The 21,117-nt window shown below is 40.2% G+C and overlaps 1 protein-coding gene across 8 annotated transcripts in view; it reads left to right on the top strand.

Annotated features, from left to right (window-relative positions):
- Positions 1–21,117, top strand: part of LOC310714853 (ankyrin repeat and SAM domain-containing protein 1A) — a 59,733-nt gene that overhangs the window by 15,181 nt on the left and 23,435 nt on the right. For 6 of the 8 annotated variants that reach the window (XM_083520851.1, XM_083520848.1, XM_083520847.1 and 3 more), the window contains exons 2-12: positions 5,578–5,658; positions 5,748–5,904; positions 7,029–7,088; positions 14,005–14,307; positions 15,465–15,540; positions 17,146–17,247; positions 17,519–17,596; positions 17,680–17,816; positions 19,118–19,192; positions 20,011–20,119; positions 20,305–20,348. In XM_083520851.1, the coding sequence (XP_083376977.1) occupies positions 5,578–5,658; positions 5,748–5,904; positions 7,029–7,088; positions 14,005–14,307; positions 15,465–15,540; positions 17,146–17,247; positions 17,519–17,596; positions 17,680–17,816; positions 19,118–19,192; positions 20,011–20,119; positions 20,305–20,348 (1,222 nt within the window). The remainder of the gene's footprint in view (positions 1–5,577; positions 5,659–5,747; positions 5,905–7,028; positions 7,089–14,004; positions 14,308–15,464; positions 15,541–17,145; positions 17,248–17,518; positions 17,597–17,679; positions 17,817–19,117; positions 19,193–20,010; positions 20,120–20,304; positions 20,349–21,117) is intronic. The other 2 variants (XM_083520850.1, XM_083520852.1) reach the window with 1 other exon arrangement.

Genomic DNA, 21,117 nt, shown 5'->3' with positions numbered 1-21,117 from the left:
ACTGTGTTCGTGCTGAGTAGATCCCACTAAGCGCCAATCAAAACAAGTTCAAAACAGAGCGCACGCTTGAACCTGATTGGCTCGCTGTTAAGTTCTTATCCACTCATAAAAAGGAATGACTAATTTCGCTAAATGTAGTTGAGTAAAAAAAAAGATATTAGACATTGACATGTAGTGAAGTTGATGTAAAAGTCTCCCCAAATGAAAATACTTCAGAAAAGTAGTTACTTACAGTAACAAATTTCATTCACCTCTTTACTGTCCACCACTGGTTCCTACCCATTTTGGAAAAGTATGAAAAAGTATAGAATTTGATTTAAGTGATTTCCAGGTCTGGATTGTTATAGCGGGGGTTTCCATACTATTGCCTATTTGGTTTTCTAAAATATTAAATTAAGTTAAATTTTTTTAATTAAACAAAGGCTACGTTATGTCTACACTAATACATTTGTATTGTATTGTGGCTTTTTCATCTAAATAGTTTCCCAAAAGTTGCTTATCCACACGGAAACAGCGGAAAAACGTTTACGTCCCTGCGCTGTGCATAGCAAAACAAGGCGCTTCGACCCGCGTCACGGTTTATTTACTTTCTGGCTCTTTGAATTGTCGACTCGAACGACTCGAACGACGTTTTCTACAGCCCCTGTTTTTACAGTCCAGCATTTTTTGATCCGCTTTGGAGAGCGTTGTCAAAAAGCTGAAAATGAGAAAAATGAACTGCGAGAAAAATATGCAATTACAAATGTATTAGTGTGGACATGGCCAAAGGGGTTATTTATTATAATTTTTTTTGGAATTAGGAGCAAACTCTCAGTGCTGCCAAAAGATCGGCGTTAGACCGGACCTGCACAGCTGTGATTGTGTGTTATGTTGTGAGGCAGCAGTTGCCATGACAGTACAGCGCCCCCGACCGTGCGACTAAACACATAAAAAATATTCAGAGATTTTTACCCTGACATGCAGCATTGATTGTAACGTAACGCATGTTATAGTTGGAATTTAACATCAATATTTCAGATATTAAATATAGACTTAAAAATCTTTAAGGAAGTCTGCATTTGAGTCCGGAAAAGTATGGAATTCTGAAATAAGCGTGTAGGAGCCCCGAATACTTGTGTACACACTATAAATAGAAATTAGTGGGATTTGAGACTAAAAAGTCCGCCACGGATCATTTATATCGCATGGAAGTAAGAGCGATAAATCGCAAGAGCAAGCGTAAAACTTACGAGTAGGTAACATGACGAGCAACGGCAGTGCGAGAGCAAAAGAAATCGACGAAAGGGTTCGGATGAGTGGAACAACAGCGATCACAAGTGTTAAGAGGCAAAGAGTCAAATCTACAACGAATCAGATAATCTGATCCATAAAGTGCACAGTATTGACTGAAAGTGGGCTAATTAAGGGGCAACACAAGATGCGGCTCTACAACACTCTACAGGCCTGAAAGAGGATACAGGCACGCTAATGTTTGCAGTGCATCACGGGAAAATGTAGTGTAAGCTGCACCCTCTATTGGTCTGATCCCTCTGTGGGGATATAAGGGATTAGAGTTTCCTTTCAGTGTGCACTTCTTAAGATCTCTCTCTCTCTCTCTCTCTCTCTCTCTCTCTCTCTCTCTCTCTCTCTCTCTCACGCACGCACGCACGCACACGCACGTATATAAAAATGCCTGTGTTCATTCTCTATGTCAAGATATTTTAGGGAATCTGTAACTAAAGGTGTGCATGCAAAGCTCTCCTCTTTTTTTTCCCTCTGTCTAATGCTGTCTCTTTTTTTTTTCTGTCACTCTGTTTCTTTCTGTCTGTCTGTTTCTATTGCTGTCTTTTTATTGCTCTCTTTTTCTGTCTCTCTGTCTAATGCTGTGTGTCTCTATTTCTTGCCTCTGTCTGCGTCTTTCTCTTTATCCCCACCCCTCTCTTCCTCTTCATTCATTATCTCTCATTCACACAGCATCACTCTGAACGAGTCTCGATTGCGGCACCAAGGCTTAGTCGCCATGGCGATACCACTGCATGGGTCAACAAGGTTGGGGTATTAAAGAATGGACGTGGATGATGTCATTAAGTGTGTGAGAGAGAGAGATGACTCATTTCATTTTTCATCTTTTGCCCCATCACTTTTCTCTTCATCTTCTTTCTCTTGCTCTGAACGCCCCTTTCCACATCTGACTTCATATATATATATTTTTTTATCTTTCCTTTTTCTTTTCCATGTCATTTTCTATTTTTCTCTTCGATTTTCTTCTCTTTCCTTATACCCTTTTAACCTGCGTTGTTTGTGTTGGCAGCCAACGTTTATGAATAAACGTTGGTAATCCTTCAAAACAAATCACACCAGGTTGACTCATTTAGGCTAGTAAATTCTCTCAATGTCTATAAAGCATTTGCTGATGAGCTAGCCATCTAGAGTTAGCAGTTAGCATTGTGAATGCTCTGAACGCTATCTAGCTTTAGCAGTGGAGATAATAAAAATTATCAATATGTATTAAGTCAATAAATTATAAGTTATCTCAGAAATCCAATTAGTTCATGTATGTGAATCATTCTGAAAATATCCTGAGGAATCCTGTCAGGATTGGCAGTGAAAATTATCAAATATTTACAGAATTTAAAAATCTTCACAGGAATCCAGTCAGATTATCTTGTGTAGTCTTCAGTGTTCGCAACAACAGTTGAAGACGCTTGTAAAAAATACCATGACATTCCTATAAGGTTATCTAATGTAAGCTGTGTAACTAGCATTGACACTGAGGAATACTAACATTTTAAGTATAACACAGAAATCTCGTCAGCTTGTTTGCAATGATAATTTGAGACACTTATGAAAATATACAATAACCTGATAGTGCTATCAGGTTATCCGATGAAAGCTATATGATTAGCATTGACAGTGAGGATTGCAACCTTTTTTTGAATATAAAACGAAAATCACGCTTAAAATCTTGTCAGGTTCGCTCATGTAAGCTAGCTATGTGGCATTGGTGCTGAAAATTATATCCATTAATGAAAGTAACCAAAAAAATCCTGTTGGATCGGATAAACTGCTTGTGGTGTTGGCAGTAAAGATTATAAACATTCATCACTGTAACTTGGAAATCCTGTCAGGTTACCTCACGTTAGCTAACTACAGTGAGGAAAATAAGTATTTGAACACCCTGCTATTTTGCAAGTTCTCCCACTTAGAAATCATGGAGGGGTCTGAAATTGTCATCGTAGGTGCATGTCCAATGTGAGAGACATAATCTAAAAAAAAAAAATCCAGAAATCACAATATATGATTTTTAAACTATTTATTTGTATGATACAGCTGCAAATAAGTATTTGAACACCTGTCTATCAGCTAGAATTCTGACCCTCAAAGACCTGTTAGTCTGCCTTTAAAATGTCCACCTACACTACATTTATTATCCTAAATTAAATGCACCTGTTTGAGGTCGTTAGCTGCATAAAGACACCTGTCCACCCCATACAATCAGTAAGAATCCAACTACTAACATGGCGAAGACCAAAGAGCTGTCCAAAGACACTAGAGACAAAATTGTACACCTCCACAAGGCTGGAAAGGGCTACAGGGAAATTGCCAAGCAGCTTGGTGAAAAAAGGTCCACTGTTGGAGCAATCATTAGAAAATGGAAGAAGCTAAACATGACTGTCAATCCCCCTCGAACTGGGGCTCCATGCAAGATCTCACCTCGTGGGGTCTCAATGATCCTAAGGAAGGTGAGAAATCAGCCCAGAACTACACGGGAGGAGCTGGTCAATGACCTGAAAAGAGCTGGGACCACCGTTTCCAAGGTTACTGTTGGCAATACACTAAGACGTCATGGTTTGAAATCATGCATGGCACGGAAGGTTCCCCTGCTTAAACCAGCACATGTCCAGGCACGTCTTAAGTTTGCCAATGACCATTTGGATGATCCAGAGGAGTCATGGAAGAAAGTCATGTGGTCAGATGAGACCAAAATAGAACTTTTGGGTCATAATTCCACTAAACGTGTTTGGAGGAAGAAGAATGATGAGTACCATCCCAAGAACACCATCCCTACTGTGAAGCATGGGGGTGGTAGCATCATGCTTTGGGGGTGTTTTTCTGCACATGGGACAGGGCGACTGCACTGTATTAAGGAGAGGATGACCGGGGCCATGTATTGCGAGATTTTGGGGAACAACCTCCTTCCCTCAGTTAGAGCATTAAAGATGGGTCGAGGCTGGGTCTTCCAACATGACAATGAGCCGAAGCACACAGCCAGGATAACCAAGGAGTGGCTCTGTAAGAAGCATATCAAGGTTCTGGCATGGCCTAGCCAGTCTCCAGACCTAAACCCAATAGAGAATATTTGGAGGGAGCTCAAACTCCGTGTTTCTCAGCGACAGGCCATAAACCTGACTGATCTAGAGATGATCTGTGTGGAGGAGTGGGCCAAAATCCCTCCTGCAGTGTGTGCAAACCTGGTGAAAAACTACAGGAAACGTTTGACCTCTGTAATTGCAAACAAAGGCTACTGTACCAAATATTAACATTGACTTTCTCAGGTGTTCAAATACTTATTTGCAGCTGTATCATACAAATAAATAGTTACAAAATCATACATTGTGATTTCTGGATTTTTTTTTTTAGATTATGTCTCTCACAGTGGACATGCACCTATGATGACAATTTCAGACCCCTCCATCATTTCTAAGTGGGAGAACTTGCAAAATAGCAGGGTGTTCAAATACTTATTTTCCTCACTGTATATATAATTAGCAGTGTTGATTGGTTCGAGCAAACCAGTGGCGATGATGCCTTGGAAAAACTCCCTGAGATAGTATGAGGAAGAAACCATCTAGTGCTAGCACAAAAGATTATAAATTGTTTTGAATAATGTGAGAATCCCTTTACAAATTCTGTTGTTTCAGCTATTTACCTCTATATTTACCCTAGCTGTGTGGCTTTAGCATGTCACAATGATAAAACGTTATGAATATAAAATACAAAAAACCCCTGTCAGATCAGCTTATTCAAGCTACTTATATAGTAATCAACATGATCGACATTTTTAATTGTACCTGGAAATCATGTTTGGTTAGCTTATATAAGCGATCTATATATATGAGCAACAGCGGACATTTTGAACTATCTAGCTCCTGAAAATTAGCTGTATGTACCAAGCACTGTAGATTTTACACATTTGGAATATAATGTGAAAATTATTTTAGCAATCCTGTTGTTTGGATATTTCTTACTACATTTTGACAAAATTTTCACTACGTGGCATTCACAAAGGAAGAAAATGATGAACGTGTGTGAATAAACTGAAATTCTTTCAGAAATTCAAGTCAGGCAAACTCTAGCTGTCTAGCGCTAGCACTGAGGATTATGAATATTTTGCATATAACATGAAAATGCTGTTGTGTTTGCTAATTTACACTACATTGCCACTTAAAATTAAAATCAACTAAACGTCCTATCAGATTAGCTCAAGCAAGCTAACTATGCATGTACATATAAAGCAAAAATCCTCTCAGAAAATCTTGCCACGTGAAATTATAGTAAGCTAGCGAACCTAATAAAGTACCGCATTTGTCTTTACAGTATATGGAGGGTCCCTAATGTGAACTGCGTGGACAGTAACGGATACACGCCTCTCCACCACGCTGCTCTGAACGGACACAGGTGAGTCTGATTTAGAACGATAGGGTGTGGCTGGGCAGAAGGAGGAACTTTATTAATATCGTTTGTCTGTCTTTCTGCTTGTCCGCCAGTGAGGTGGTGGAGTTGCTGTTGAAGAACGAGGCGATCACTAACGTAGCCGATAATAAGGGCTGTTATCCGCTTCACCTCGCTGCGTGGAAAGGAGATCAGCGCATCGTCCGGCTGCTCATCCACAAGGGGGCGACGTATCCCAAACTCAATGAACAGGTTTGTTTTAATCTGCCTACCTGAGCATTTAGGGAGGTTTTGGAGATGTCTTGTCTCTCAAACTACCTGTCTGTCATTTTTCTTTTTTCTTCTGTCTCAATTTCAAGTAATCAGTTTGTCCGAAGCCGGAAGAAACCATTACCTATCAAACTGGTGGATCAGATTTTCTTTTTAAAAACCTGCTGTCTGGGTCCTTGTCCTGTCTTTCACTGTGTATGTCCACGGGCTCAGATTGTTCTGTCTGTCTGGTTAATTTCCTGTCTGTCCCAAGTGTCTCCCTGTCTATCCTAGTTTAGAACAAACCATTTTTGTGGTTTTTGTGGAATCTGTCTTTCTTTCTATGAAGTTGAGGAGACCTGTCTGTCTGTCTGTCTGTCTTATTGTCAAACTATTTGTGTTACTATAAATACAAAAATAAAGAAAAGAAACCATTCCTGAACAACTATAGGGACCTGATTTTCTCCCTGTCTCTCACTCTGTCTGTTTTTCTGTCTGTCTGCCTTATCAGTTTATTCCCAAACCCAGAGCAAACCATGTTTAAGCAGAGGGAGTGATAAATGATTATCTGTGGGTCTGCCGATCTCTCTTTAAAGCCAGAGCAGATTGTGAGACTTTGTGACCATCTGTCTGTATGTCTGTCTTCTCTTTCTCAGTCTTTAGGCTAAGTCTAATTTTAGAAGTATGTAGTGCGCTTGTGTTTATTTTTCAGGCGGAGTATGTGTATGTGTGTGCGAGTGTGTGTTTATGGTGCTGTAATATTAACATCCGGATGCTAAAAGTGTTGGAATGTGTTACGATGCTGACGTTAGGCTGCTGTGCATCGCTTATCTCACTGTCATCAATTATTTTTCCTTATTAATTGTTATTTCTTCTCACCCATATTTTTTATTTTAAAAAATGACTCAAAATGAAATGAAAACATTACCTTGAATTTGATAATAAGTTTAAAAGCTAATAAAAAAAAAAACTAATACGCGAAAATTGTTCATTTCGTTTTTAGCCTTTTCCTTTCGCTTTGTAGTGTTTCTTTGCCTGGTTCATAACACCATCGCAGTGTTTGTTAATCCTGTGTGAGTGTGTGAAACGTTTGACTTCATCTCCATCCTGTTCTTTTCCTCCCCCAGACTCTAGACCACAGAGAATTCAAACGCTGTGGCCCGTTTGACCCCTATATTAATGCCAAGGTGTGTACCCAAGCTCTCCCTGATCTCTGAAACCCTGACCTCTGACCTGTCTGCATGCTCGCTTTTCCTTTTATTTGGCTTTGCTCGGGGAGGTGCTTCTGCTGCTTGACTTCTCTTCGAATAATCCCTGGGAATATTCCAGTTTGGGATATTTCCCAAAGATTTCTGTTTTTTTTTTTTGGTTTTGTTCAATCTGTCATTACTGGTAGGTGCAGCTCTGATGTTTGACAATTTGCGTACTCCAGTGTGAACTCCTTGCACCTCAGAGCTTTGACACGGTGACACATGCTTAGTGTTCTAACGTGGTAAATGTGGTGGCCATTAGTCCTGTCCTGTAGCAGATATTTCACACCAAAAAAAGTGTGCTTTTGTGAATGCCTGCAGTTTTTATACACAACAAACCAGTTTGTGAGAGAGAGAAGGACAGATAATAAACTAACAAGAAATTTTGTACCTATTATTATTATTATTATTATTATTATTATTATTATTACTACTACTACAACTACAACTACAAGTAGTAGTAGTAGTAGAAGGAGTAGTAGTAGCAGTATTACATGGGAAACAGGCATAATACCCTGTAATTAAATGTATGTGCTGGAAACCAAATGTTTGGAAGTGTTTTTTCCAGAGAGATGTTACTTTTGTTTCGATGCTACAAACTAGGTCTCTTAACTATATGAAGATTGAATTTGACCAAACAAAATCTAAATGTCATGATGTTCAACTTTATTTTGACTCTAAAATCCTACCGTAGCATGAATAACAGCTTTACACACTCCTAGTATCCAGAAAGTTTGTTTCTTCAAACAAACTGAAATACTGCGATGCCTTGTTGGAGATTGCTATTACTCTAAAGTGTGTGTGTGTGTGTGTGTGTGTGTGTGTGTGTGTGTGTGTGTGTGTGTGTGTGTGTGTGTGTGTGTGTGTATATATATATATATATATATATATATATATATATATATATATATATATATATATATAAAAAATATAAAAATATAAAAAATAACTTAACTAAAATATTTGGCAACAAAAGTGAGTACACCCTAAGTGATAACAGCTATCCGTGTGTAACCATGCAAATCAACACGTCCTATTCATCATGTTCATGTTTTTGTCTGCTTGACAGGACCATACAAATGTGTGTATTAGAGCAGTTAAAATTTGGTGATTTGAGTACAATTCTCTCATACTAACCACTGGATGTTCAACATGGCACCTCATGGTAAAGACTCTCTGAGGATTTAAGAATTAGAATTGTTGCTCTTCAAAAAGATGGCTGAGGCTATAAGATCATCAGTAACACCCTGAAACTGAGTTACACTAAAGTGGTCAGGGTCATAGAGAGATTTTCCAAGACTGGTTCCATTTGAAACAGGCAACACAAGGGTCCATCAAAAAAAGTTGGGTCCTCGTGCTGTATGTCAGCTGCAGAAGCTGCTTCAAAAAGACGCATAAGTGCTGCAGCATTGGTCCTGGTGAGTAGTACCAAGAAAATTGTGTTTTGCCTACAGTCAAGCATGGTGGTGGCAGCATCACTGGTACTGGAGAGCTGAGGTTCATTTAGGAAATCGTGGATTCCAACATGTACTGTGACATTTTAAAACAGAACATGATGCCCTCATTTCAGAAACTGGGCTGAACAGCAGTTTTCCAACATAATAACATCTCAAAACACACCTTTGAGATGAAAACTGCCTTGCTGAGGAAGCTGAAGGTGATGGAGTGGCCAAGTACATCTCCAGACCTAAGTCCTATTGAAGATCTTTGGTGCATCCTCGAGCGGAAGGTGGAGAAGTGCTGGTGAATTCCATGCCCAGGAGGATTAAGGCAGTGATTTATAATACAGTGCTCACACAAAATATTGACACGTTGGACACTTTAGTTTTAACATGTTTATCTAGGGTGTACTCACTTTCGATGCCAGTTATTAAGACAATATTGGCTGTATGTCCCAAGACTAAATTAGTTTTAGAGGACAGTAAATCTGTACTGTTACACAAGCTGCACATTGACTTCTCTTAAATATATCCAAGTTTCATTTCTATGGTATTGTTCCTTAAAAAAATTCAAATAAAATGGTAAAAATGGTGTTTGTTTGTGTGTGTGTGTTATATATATATATATATATATATATCTCAGTACAGACCAAAAGTTTGGACACACCTTCTCATTCAAAAAATTTTCTTTATTTTCATGACTATGAAAATTGTAGATTCACACTGAAGGCATCAGAAGTATGAATTAACACATGTGGAATTATAAATGGAATTATATACATAACAAAAAAGTGTGAAACAACTGAAAAATGTCATATTCTAGCCACATAAAAAGTAGCCACCTTTTGCTTTGATTACTGCTTTGCACACTCTTGGCATTCTCTTGATGAGCTTTAAGAGGTAGTCACCTGAAATGGTCTTCCAACAGTCTTGAAGGAGTTCCCCGAGAGATGCTTGGCACTTGTTGGCCCTTTTGCCTTCACTCTGCGGTCCAGCTCACCCCTAAACCATCTCGATTGGGTTCAGGTCCGGTGACTGTGGAGGCCAGGTCATCTGGCGCAGCACCCCATCACTCTTCTTCTTGGTCAAATAGCCCTTGATGCCTTCAGTGTGACTCTACAATTTTCATAGTCATGAAAATAAAGAAAACTCTTTGAATGAAAAGGTGTGTCCAAACTTTTTGGTCTGTACTGATATATATACATATACATTTCAACTTGCTACACACACACTAACACATACAGACTGGAAGGTAGGAAGCTTTTCCATGTTTCTGTCTGGGTGCATCATCATCAAGAAGTGTGTTAATGGTGGCTGAAGGAAAAAGAATGTGTGTGTGTGTGTGTGTGTGTGTGTGTGTGTGTGTGTGTGTGTGTGTGTCTGACTGAGTTAGCGCTCTTCTTCTTAAAGGTGGGTTGTATCCAAGTCAACGGTGTCGGTGTGACATGATCAGAGAGATAGACAGAAAAATACCTAAGAGAGATATGATGATTCCTTTTTTATTTGAATAGGATGGACAAGTGTGTGTATGTGCGTGCATGAGTGCATGAGAGAGTGTGTGCCTGTGGGGCCCTCAGGCTCATAGTGATGACATAAAAGTCCCCCATCCTCTAGAGAGTTTGTGTGGATGTAAGAAGTTTATAGTCACAAAGCTGAGATCAATTTGTGTGTGTGTGTGCGTGCGTGCGTGCGTGCGTGCGTGCGTGCGTGCGTGCGTGCGTGCGTGCGTGTGTGTGTGTGAGCTTCACAGACAGACACACTCGCACATGCACACACCAGTTTGGCAGACCTTTAAGTGGAAAATGGTGGATTTGTATAGTATTCAGAAGTTCACAAGATTGTGCTACAAACCCATTACTGGTCCGGCGCTTTTTGATGACATCATGCTCTAAGCCCTGTCTGTTTGTGTTTGACTGATCGATATCATAGGATTGTTGTTCACGTTTTTAAAACAGGCTGTAGCACGTTTTTCTCGTGCTGTGACATGCTGCGAAGTTCAACACCCTCTCGCACTCTTTCACACATGCACCAATTTTCTCACTTACACTTTGACACACACACACACACACACAGACACACTACTTACGCTTTTCCGAATCACCGCATTGTTGTTTACTCGTTAAGATGACAAATGTGAGGTCAGAGGTTATGCCAAAGAGAGGAACATAATGAACTGTGGACATATGAGCCATATGATGTATCTACCATACTGACATTTTGATCTGTTTGTTGGAATATATGAAGGTGTATTGGTGTCTCATCATCTCGTCTCGTCATCTTGTCCTATTGACCAAATCCCACCTCATCTGATCCACCAGCACTCTGTTAGTGTGAAGCACGTGCCCTAGACTGGATGAAGAAGACTCTTTGATCCACTCGCGCAGATATAATGTCACGATTTGTACAGTATAATGTAATGCAATGATACATTATCTTCTGGATCAGATGACAAACGTTATAAATCATGACGAGCACCAGGGACAGATGAACATATAAAAACGACCTGAAATTTCCTGAGCATATTTTTTTAGATGATCCTTCATGTGTCGAATGAAAACCTTCAGTTACAAAGAGTTAGACACAGTTGGAACACTCAGGTACACACGTACGCTACACTTCGATTATGTACAGTACACCATGATTTAGTGATTCAGTTTCATGAGCGTCCTCTAGTGGACATGGACACAGAGTTGTTTTAAATTTTTTAGTGATTTGGTTCTGAATTATCATACAATGTGACTGTGTGTGTGTGTGTGTGTGTGTGTGTGTGTGTGTGTGTGTGTGCATGCATCCTCATCTCTACCGGCGCCGCACACACCCCTTTGGAAAATGTTTGTCTGTTTCAGGTGTGTTATGCTCGAGAACAAAACCCATGTCTTTGGATTGGGAAATACCCCAACCGTATTATAATTCTAACGCTCTCGAAACGCTGATGCACTTTGTGAGTCGCGTGTCTGTGGGTGTGTGCTTCTGATTCATTGCTGGGATTCCTTATCATGGGAGTGAGCTATTTAAACTGCACTTTGGCCAAATGGGCTTCTTAATGTTACACTCGTGCATTTAAAGACACACACACACACACACACACACACACACACACACACAGGCTGCTACGTGGTGTTGCTCAAAAGGAATCAGTTGTATGAGTAATAAATGTATTGTTTGTTTATTTGCCTCACCACCTATTAGTCTTCGAATTAAATCAATAGCGTGCCAATATGAGTGTGTTTTAACACAAATTATTGATTCAACAGCATATTATTTATTATTTATGATTATACATTACTCTGTGTCTGTTTTTCTCCTTTTCCCCTCTGCAACTTTTTTGTTTAGTTTGCCACATGGTGCTTGAGTAGGTCTCCTTCACTCTTTTCTATGGTTGCAAAGGGGACGGAAACTTTCCGGAAACTTTCCATGGGAACTTCATCTAGAGAATTTTTGAAAAATTCCAGATTGTTAATTTACCAGGAACTTTTGGGAAGTTTATGGGAATAAATTAGCTTACATAATTTACATTATTTTCGTTTTATTTATTATCTAAATCTGAACGATGTTTTATTTTGGAAAATTACCGGATTCTCTTCGCCACATCTGTCTATGACTCACTCTTGATGCATGCCATGATGCCTCGGTCACATGTCTTACCTCCATTTGCTACCTTTTTAAAGGGGCTCCGTCCGCTAATGCATAATACATTACCGCTAAATTCAAACCCCCAAGCGAGCAAAATGAACACACAACACCACAGTGGATTCACGTTTAATATTATATTTAGAAGATACCAGCTTTTATGCCGATCGTATCATTTCATTTTGTTGTATTTATCCGCCACACCTTAAATGCCGGTCTGTGAAAATATTGTCCGACATTAATCCGGTCCTTGGCGCAATAAAGGTTGGGGACCAGTGCATGTAGGGGGCGTGGCCTCAGAGGCCCTGCAGTAAGTGTGCTGTGTGCATGAGATTGATAAATGTGCAAGATAGAAATTCAACTGAAATTGCATTAAAGCTGGGTGTTTTAACCGAGATTATCCTGAAAAAAAATTTGAATACATTTAAGTTCCCTTTTATAGGCAAACCTCATATCAAATCATATAAATTCCCATGGAAGGTTTTCATTCTTTTTCCCCTCTTTTTTCTTTCTTGGTCATGGTGCACTGAAGGTATATGGCAATCTGGTGATGGGATTTGCTCGAGTATCCATACATCAGACTGCTACTTCCTCTGATATCTCTTCTGGTGTTGGTGCCTTTTTTTTACAGCATTGCTGCGGTTGAAAGTGAAATAACACCTGGCATAAAAACAGTTCATGATTTTGTTGCCTTTCGCTTTTCATTCTGCGTTTGTAGGCCTTTAGAGTACATCTCACCAGCTTCAGTGCTCGTAGCTAACACTTGGGTTGTTTTTGGGGACGATTGTGAGGGTCTTTCTCTGACCATTAGTTGAGAAGTGTCTTCGAATTAGGGGTGTAACGGGACACAAAATTCACAGGGTCGGTACAATTTCTGTAGAGTTAGGTGTTATAAATGCAAAACATGAATGTTTTAATTATTTTGTTAATAATTACAAATTAATTATTAAATATTTCTGATCATCGACAGTATACATTTTTTACAACTTTAAAAAATGTTTAAAAAAAATTAAATAGAATACATTTAATTAATGCTATACACTTTTAATATATTGATTAAACCGAATAATAATTAATTTAATAGGCACAAAATAAAAAGTGATGAAATAAACATGAAATATTTAATGAAAGTTTACATGTCTGCATTTGTAGTAATACAGGTGTGTGTGTGTGTGTGTGTGTGTGTGTGTGTGTGTGTGCGCTTTACATTCTCTGTCCGGTACAGATAGAGTACCGGTAACCACAGTGTGACGCTGCGGAGACCAAACAAATTTGCGGTCCACTACTTAATATTTTCTCTAGGGAACTCAGATTTTAATTATGTTCCGCATGTATAATAAAGGATTGCATTCGGTACTCATGCACGTCCCAAAAGTCCTGTTCCAAACCACTCGGGCACAAATATGTGTACCGTTACCCCCCTACCTCGAATACATCAATGAACATTCTGATTAGGTTTTCTGGTTGTGGTTTTAATGTTCATGTCGATCGTATTGGTAGCTATGTCATTTTTGCTCGTCTTAGTTATAAAATAACAGCCAATGCAGTTGCTGATCGGCAGCGTTTTGATTATCGATCGTCAACCACTTTTGAAAACATTGTAATGGGAAAGCATGAAACAGCTGCAGATTAGGCACCAACTTTGGAACCGGAATTAACCAATTAAATAGGGCTTAAGGAAGCTCCAAAAATAATACAAGAGAACTGAATAATGTTAATTTGTTGGAAATGTTATTGTGTGCTTTCTCTCTCTCTCTTCCCCCTTCATTCTCGCATGTCTGTAGAACAATGACAATGAGACAGCGCTGCACTGTGCAGCACAGTATGGACACTCTGGCGTGGTTCGCGTGTTGTTAGAGGAACTGACAGACCCCACCATGAGGAACAACCGCTTTGAGACTCCGCTGGACCTCGCTGCCCTCTACGGCCGCCTTGAGGTCGTCAAGCTGCTGCTGTGCGCTCACCCCAACCTGCTCAACACACACACACATACACACACACACACGCCGCTTCACCTTGCTGCACGCAATGGACACCTGCCTGTTGTAGAGGTGCTGCTCAACGCCGGAATGGACATCAACTACCAGGTAAATAGCTGGATTCATATAAACATCAACTACTCAAAAGACACTATGGGAGTTCGCTAAGTTTGTCATTGTTTTCACACATTGTTTTTAGGCTTGAGGTGAAAACAATGTAACCCAGCAATAAAGTACTATTGTAACCAATTTGAACATTGTTTCCACCCCAATACCATGGCAAACATCAGAGCCACACCATTACCACTGTAGTCATTAGTACCCCAATACATTATTACCCTAATACAATTGTAACCAATTTGACCACAGTTTCCAGTAACTTTGTTCCCACCCCCAATGCCACTGTAGTCATTTAGATCATTGTTTTTGACCCCAATACCTTTTTAACCAGTTTGACCACAGTTCCCACCTCCAGTACTGGTAACCAGTAGAAGCACAGTTTGTGAACCCACCCCAATACCACTGTAACCCATCTGACTGCAGTTTCCACCCCAATTCTACTGTTGCCAATCAGACTGCAGTTTCCCATCCCAAAACCACTGTGACCAGAGTATCGTTACCACTCTTAGGACCACTGTGGACCAATCAGAGCATCAGTACCACCCTAAATACCACTGTTACCAATCAGAGCATCAATACCACTCTCAATACCACTGTGGTCACAGTGGTATTGAGGGTGGTATTGATGCTCTGATTGGTCACAGTGGTATTGAGAGTGGTATTGATGCTCTGATTGGTCAATCAGAGCATCAATACCACCCTCAATTCCACTGTGACCAATCAGAGCATCAATACCACCCTTAATACCACTGTGACCAATCAGAGCATCAATACCACCCTTAATACCACTGTGACCAATCAGAGCATCAATACCACCCTTAATACCACTGTGACCAATCAGAGCATCAATACCACCCTTAATACCACTGTGACCAATCAGAGCATCAATACCACCCTTAATACCACTGTGACCAATCAGAGCATCAATACCACCTTTAATACCACTGTGACCAATCTGCCCCCTCTTGTGTTGGCTCGTTAACACGTCTTTATGCTCCACATACTCAAGCTGCTGTTGTGTTTCTGCCCTAGTTACACTCAACTTATTTGTGTGTGTGTGTGTGTGTGTGTGTGTGTGTGTGTGTGTGTGTGTGTGTGTGTGTGTGTGTGTGTGTGTGTGTGTGTGTGTGTGTGTGTGTGTAAAGACGGAGAAAGGCAGTGCCCTTCATGAAGCTGCTCTTTTTGGGAAGACCGAAGTGGTGCAGAAGCTTCTCAGTTCAGGTAACAAAAAAAAAAATATTTATTTAGAGGCCAAATAATGACATCATCAAAAATTCATTATGAATTATTAAATCCATACGTATCTCTTCATCCACACAACAGACTCTGTACTCCTGTTCTTGCTTTTGGCTGTAAGTGTCAGACGTTTAATCTAGACCCCGTTTTTTTTCCTGATACAATTTCAGTGTGTCTCCGCTCTCAAAACAGCACTTTGCTGCCTCGAATAATGGCACCTCAGAGTGTAGATGGTGCGAGAGCAACACGTGGCTTCCATTAAGATTGCAGATTTGAATGATTCACTGTCATGAATAAAACAACTAAGAAACAACTATACACTGTGATGAATAAGACAACTCAGGAAAAAAATGTAACAAGTCAGGAACAAGTCAGGTGGACTGTACAGCAAGAGGAGAAACATAGTTATAGAGGGAAAAGTATAAAGTTTTTATTATGACGGCATTTCAAGAACAAAATGAACGCTACAGATTTTCCGTTTTTGTTCGCTGCTAGCTACCGTCAGTGAGCGAACACGGGTCTGAACGTTCCACAGATTGATGACGTAAAACTTTAAGCCGAGTCTTTTTCTTGTGTGCGTCTATCATAGAGTCTGACATTATAAAAACTGAGCTCTTGCAGTGTGACGTGGGGATCATGTTGGTGCAATCTGCAACAATCGCAAACTAAAAAAACGCCTGTGATTAGTTATTAATTGTTCGATTGAATTTGATGTATTAGAGTCAGTATTTTGCGAAAGGCTCTGCCATTAAATCTGCCATTTTGATTATAAAAAAAAGACTGCGTGAGCAGTGTGAGATAAGATTTAAATTTGTTAATGGGGAAGGAAATTCTTTTGCCAGAGACCCCTTCAGAGTACATGAAACAAAAATGTATCTAAATGAAATCTAATTGATAAATGAACGAAATATATTATGTATGAAAATGTTTTCAAAAATAAAAAAGGTGCTGGGGAACTAAGAATAGATTGATATGAAATTGAATGCGATGTGATATTGCACATGATGGTGTAATATTGCCTGTGGTATTTTATTAACGCAAGTTAAAGTATTGAGATTTTGATGCGTATAACGAATAAAATATAAATAATAAAATATTCTAAATAAAATAACATATAATGGCACAGTGTTGCTGTCGGTGTCCATTGTGTCAGCTCTGCTCCCTAATGAAAGGAGAGGCGTTATAGAGCTTGATGGCCACTAAAAGGAAAGATCCATTGCGGCGTTCCACGTGTGAATGTTCTCCGGTAAGACTTTAGCAATTTAGACAATGTACGTAAAGGGTTGCCAGGTCTGATCTGTATTTTTAAATATTTTAAGTTCAATAACTCTAGGTACCTCATCATATTTTTGAGTTGTTCATGCATTGAGGTTTCCGGAATGTCAATACATTTGGAATCCTCAACTATCATGCACAGGATCTTCACAGGATCCTCTTATTTCTCTTCTAGAACATAAAACTCATTACTGGTGATTCTGGAGCGTTTTCGATAATCTTTCTAGAAAATAGATGCGTTGCAGTGAGAACGTTCAGAATCTTTCAGAATCAAACGCTGATGTCTGGTGCTGATGCGAGTCTCCCCTGTCTCAGGTATCGACGTGAACATTGTGGACAGTAAGAATCGCACAGCGCTGGACATTGTGAAGGAAATGCCATCCCAGAAAAGTAGTCAGATCGCTTCTCTCATCCAGGGTGAGTGAGAGAGTGTGTGTGTGTGTGTGTGTGTGTGTGTGTGTGTGTGTGTGTGTGTGTGTGTGTGTGTGTGTGTGTGTGTGTGTGTGTGTGTGTGTGTGTGTGTGTGTGTGTGTGTGTGTGTGTGTGTGTGTGTGTGTGTGTGTGTGTGTGTGTGTGTGTGTGACCATAATTACAAGTTCCTTCTAGAAAAATAATTGAATAGCTTTGTCTGAATATCCGATGGCAAGTGTTCCAAATGTCAATTGTTTAATTTTTTGTTTTTCTGTAGCTCATATGAGCGGGCAGCCTCCAGATCTCCCTCCTCCACCAGGGCCGACTACCCAGGAGAACCTAAAAAGGGTTCAAGGTAATTTCAAACAGGCTTTTGATACCTCTATTAGTGTTTATACACAAACAAAAGCTGAGTGAAATGTGTGTGTGTGTGTGTAGATGTGTGTGTAGACGTGTGTGAGGAGAGTCCTTATGAAGCGCTGTTTGAAGCCTCATCGTGTCACTCGTTGGACAGTTTAGCCAGCGGGAAATCGTCAGACAGAGACTCAGGAAGGCCAGAGAGTGAAGCTGGCAGAGTAAGATACACACACACACACACACACACACACACACACACACACACACACACACACACAGACACACAGACACACAGACACACAGACAGACAGACAGACAGACAGACAGACACAGACACACACAGACACACACAGACACACACAGACACACACAGACACACACACACAGTGCCAGGACATAAGGTCACCATAGACGTCTTTGAATACCGCAAAACAGCAGGTGTGCAGTTCCAGGGGGCGTCCACTAGATGGAGTCAAAATCACGCCGTTTCAAAGTTACACTATATGAACACAAGTATTGGGACACGTCACTTTTCCAGCCATATGTGGTTCTTCCCCAAACTGTTCCAACAAGGGAGGAGACACAGTTGCACATCGGTTGGAGTGGAAGATCTCCTGCTACCTCAACTCTTTTGAATATGATGACTACATTGATTTTACTAACAGCCTTATGGCTGAATGAGCACATCATCTAGTGGGACATTTGGCCAGGAAAGTGGACCTTATAACAATAAATGGGGACTTTATGTGGATTTGGATGATTTTCAAAAATTACATATCAAGTAGAGGTTGACTGTTAGTGGATTTTGCTGATACTGATTAATCAGCTGACAGTTTTTAAAATGGATACTTAATAAAAAAAAAACACAACAATCCATGTAAAACAGTACTAAACTTTTATAAAAAAAAAAAAACAGTACTGAATAATGAAATTAAATATGAATTTATTAATTATGCTAGTAAATATTGAGAAAAATAAAACGCGCATTCAGACCGAAACAAAAAGTAACACTCCCAGCACACTTCAGATAAACAGTGCGTGGTGTCATTGATTCGCTTCTAGAGGCTGCTCTCGTACCAAATAAAGCAACCTGGAAAAACTGATATCGTTGTGGAATTTTGTTGCTCGTTCCAGCAATCAACTATCGTTGCTGATAAATTGGCCAAACCGATGAATCAGTCAACCTCTAATATCCATCTTGTGGGCAGGTGGTCACAAACATTTATCCATATGGTGTCTATTTTACATTCAGTGAGACCTAGGAATGTGATGGAACATTGAAAACACAACACTCCAACTGTGTTTAGTTCAGTGCTTTCTAAATGTGTGGGTTCTGTCACTATGAAGGCCTGTAACAAGTTAGCTATGGGAACATTTTTCAAATGGAAACATATGGGTTTTTTTATGATGTTAATGGTTACGTGACCGTACACTCTGTGAAACATTTTTACCTCAGCACTATAATGTGCTTTACAGTCTTTAGTGTACAGTAATTAATGTGTGTGTGTGTGTGTTGCAGTCGTTTGTGAAAGACCGGCCTCCACCTCCGTCCCACTCTGGAGGAACAGCGCATGAGGAAGAGCTCAGTTCCGAGGTAAACAAGGTTTTTATTAATTTATTTTTCCCCCAACATCCTCCGTTTAATGCGTTAAAACGTGCCAATCACACGCAGTCACTGAGATGCACACGGCTTGAAGAATGGCGAACGTGATGTGCAAGGCACGTGGAGAGAGAAGCAGGTAGACGGATAGAAAAAATTTATTAAACGTTTTTGTTAGTCAAGTTATAGTGTTTTGTGGTTGGGTCTGGAGGAGTCTAATGAGGTATGGTGGAGTCTAATGAGATCTGGTGGGGTCTTCTGGGGTTTATAGAGCTATGGTGGGGTCTGGTTGGGTCTAGAGCGATCTAGTGAGGTCTAGTAAGGTTAAGGGGTGTGTTGTGAGGTCTGGTGGGGTCTAGTGAGGTCTGGTGGGGTCAGGGAGGTTTAATAAGATCTAGTAGGGTCTAATGAGGTCTAGGGGTGGTCTAGTGAGCTTTGGTGTTGTTTAATGGGATTTAGTGAGATCTAGTGTGGTCAGGGAGGGTTAGTAAGGTCTAGTGGGGTCTAATTAGATCAGCGGGGTCTGGGTGGCTTTAGTGAGATTCGGTGGGGTCTACTGTGGTCTAATGCAGTGGTCCCCATACCCCAAAAATTTTTCTTTTTTTTTATGTAGGTTTCTCTCCATGTCTCTGCGAATCTCACTGTTTTTTCTTCTCTCCTTCCTTCTCACTTTCTGTTTTTTCTCTGTCTTTCTTTGTGTATCTCTCTCTCCCTTTCTCTATCCCACCTCTCTCTTTGTGTCTGTTTCTCTTCCCCCCCCCCCACCACTGCTCTCTCTCTCTCTCTCGCTCTCCCCTTCTTTCCCTCTGTAGGCGGTCTACACCAGCAGTAGTTTGGATGAGAGAGTGGAAGATGACGAGGATCATACATATGAAACTCTGCACACAGCACAGACCAAACACTCCATTGACACACAAACGGGTAACACACACACACACACACACACACACACACACACACACACACACACACACACACACACACAGCTTGAAGCATGACTCCCTCTGTGCTTTGGCTTGGTTTTCCTCTGTGAGGAAGGTTTGTGTACTGTGTTTGTTTTTTCTGCTTTTAGATTTTGATGTTTGTCATTATTTTTTTCTCTCTAGATAAGGATTCTTCGGCCAAGTCTTCCAACAATTTCTTACCTCAGGTAACACAAAACTAAAACGTTCCTGTGTGTGTGTGTGTGTGTGTGTGTGTGTGTGTGTGTGTGTGTGTGTGTGTGTGTGTGTGTGTGTTTGGTGATTGGTATTTAACTTTTACAAAAAAGAACTGACTTTGTGCTTTTAAATAATAAAAATAATTCGGGGTCAGTTAAGTTAATTTTGTTGTTCAGGGGTTAAAGAAATGATTAAATCTTATGTGTAAACATCGGGAGTAGTGTATAGGGGATAGAGTGAGGGTTAGGATTAGGGTTTAAGGGTTGGTGTTGGGGTTTAGATTCGAGGGTATGGTTTAATGGTTGGTGTTGGTGTTGGGGTTTAGATTCGAGGGTATGGTTTAAGAGTTGGTGTTGGGGTTTAGATTCGACGATATAGTTTAAGGGTTGGTGTTGGGGTTTAGACTCGAGGCTATGGTTTAAGGGTTGGTGTTGGGGTTTAGATTCGAGGGTATGGTTTAAGGGTTGGTGTTGGGGTTTAGATTCGAGGGTATGGTTTAAGGTTTGGTGTTGGGGTTTAGATTCGAGGGTATGGTTTAAGGGTTGGTGTTGGGGTTTAGATTCAAGATTATGGTTTAAGGGTTGGTGTTGGGGTTTAGATTTGAGGGTATGGTTTAAGGGTTGGTGTTGGGGATTAGATTCGAGGGTTTGGTTTAAGGGTTGGTGTTGGGGTTTAGATTCAAGAGTATGGTTTAAGGGTTGGTGTTGGGGTTTAGATTCAAGAGTATGGTTTAAGGGTTGGTGTTGGGGTTTAGATTCA

The sequence above is a fragment of the Silurus aristotelis genome, assembly GCF_946808225.1.
Source record: "Silurus aristotelis genome assembly, chromosome: 19".
In the NCBI taxonomy this organism is placed as follows: Eukaryota; Metazoa; Chordata; class Actinopteri; order Siluriformes; family Siluridae; genus Silurus; species Silurus aristotelis.
This window is presented reverse-complemented; position numbering and strand designations above follow the sequence as displayed.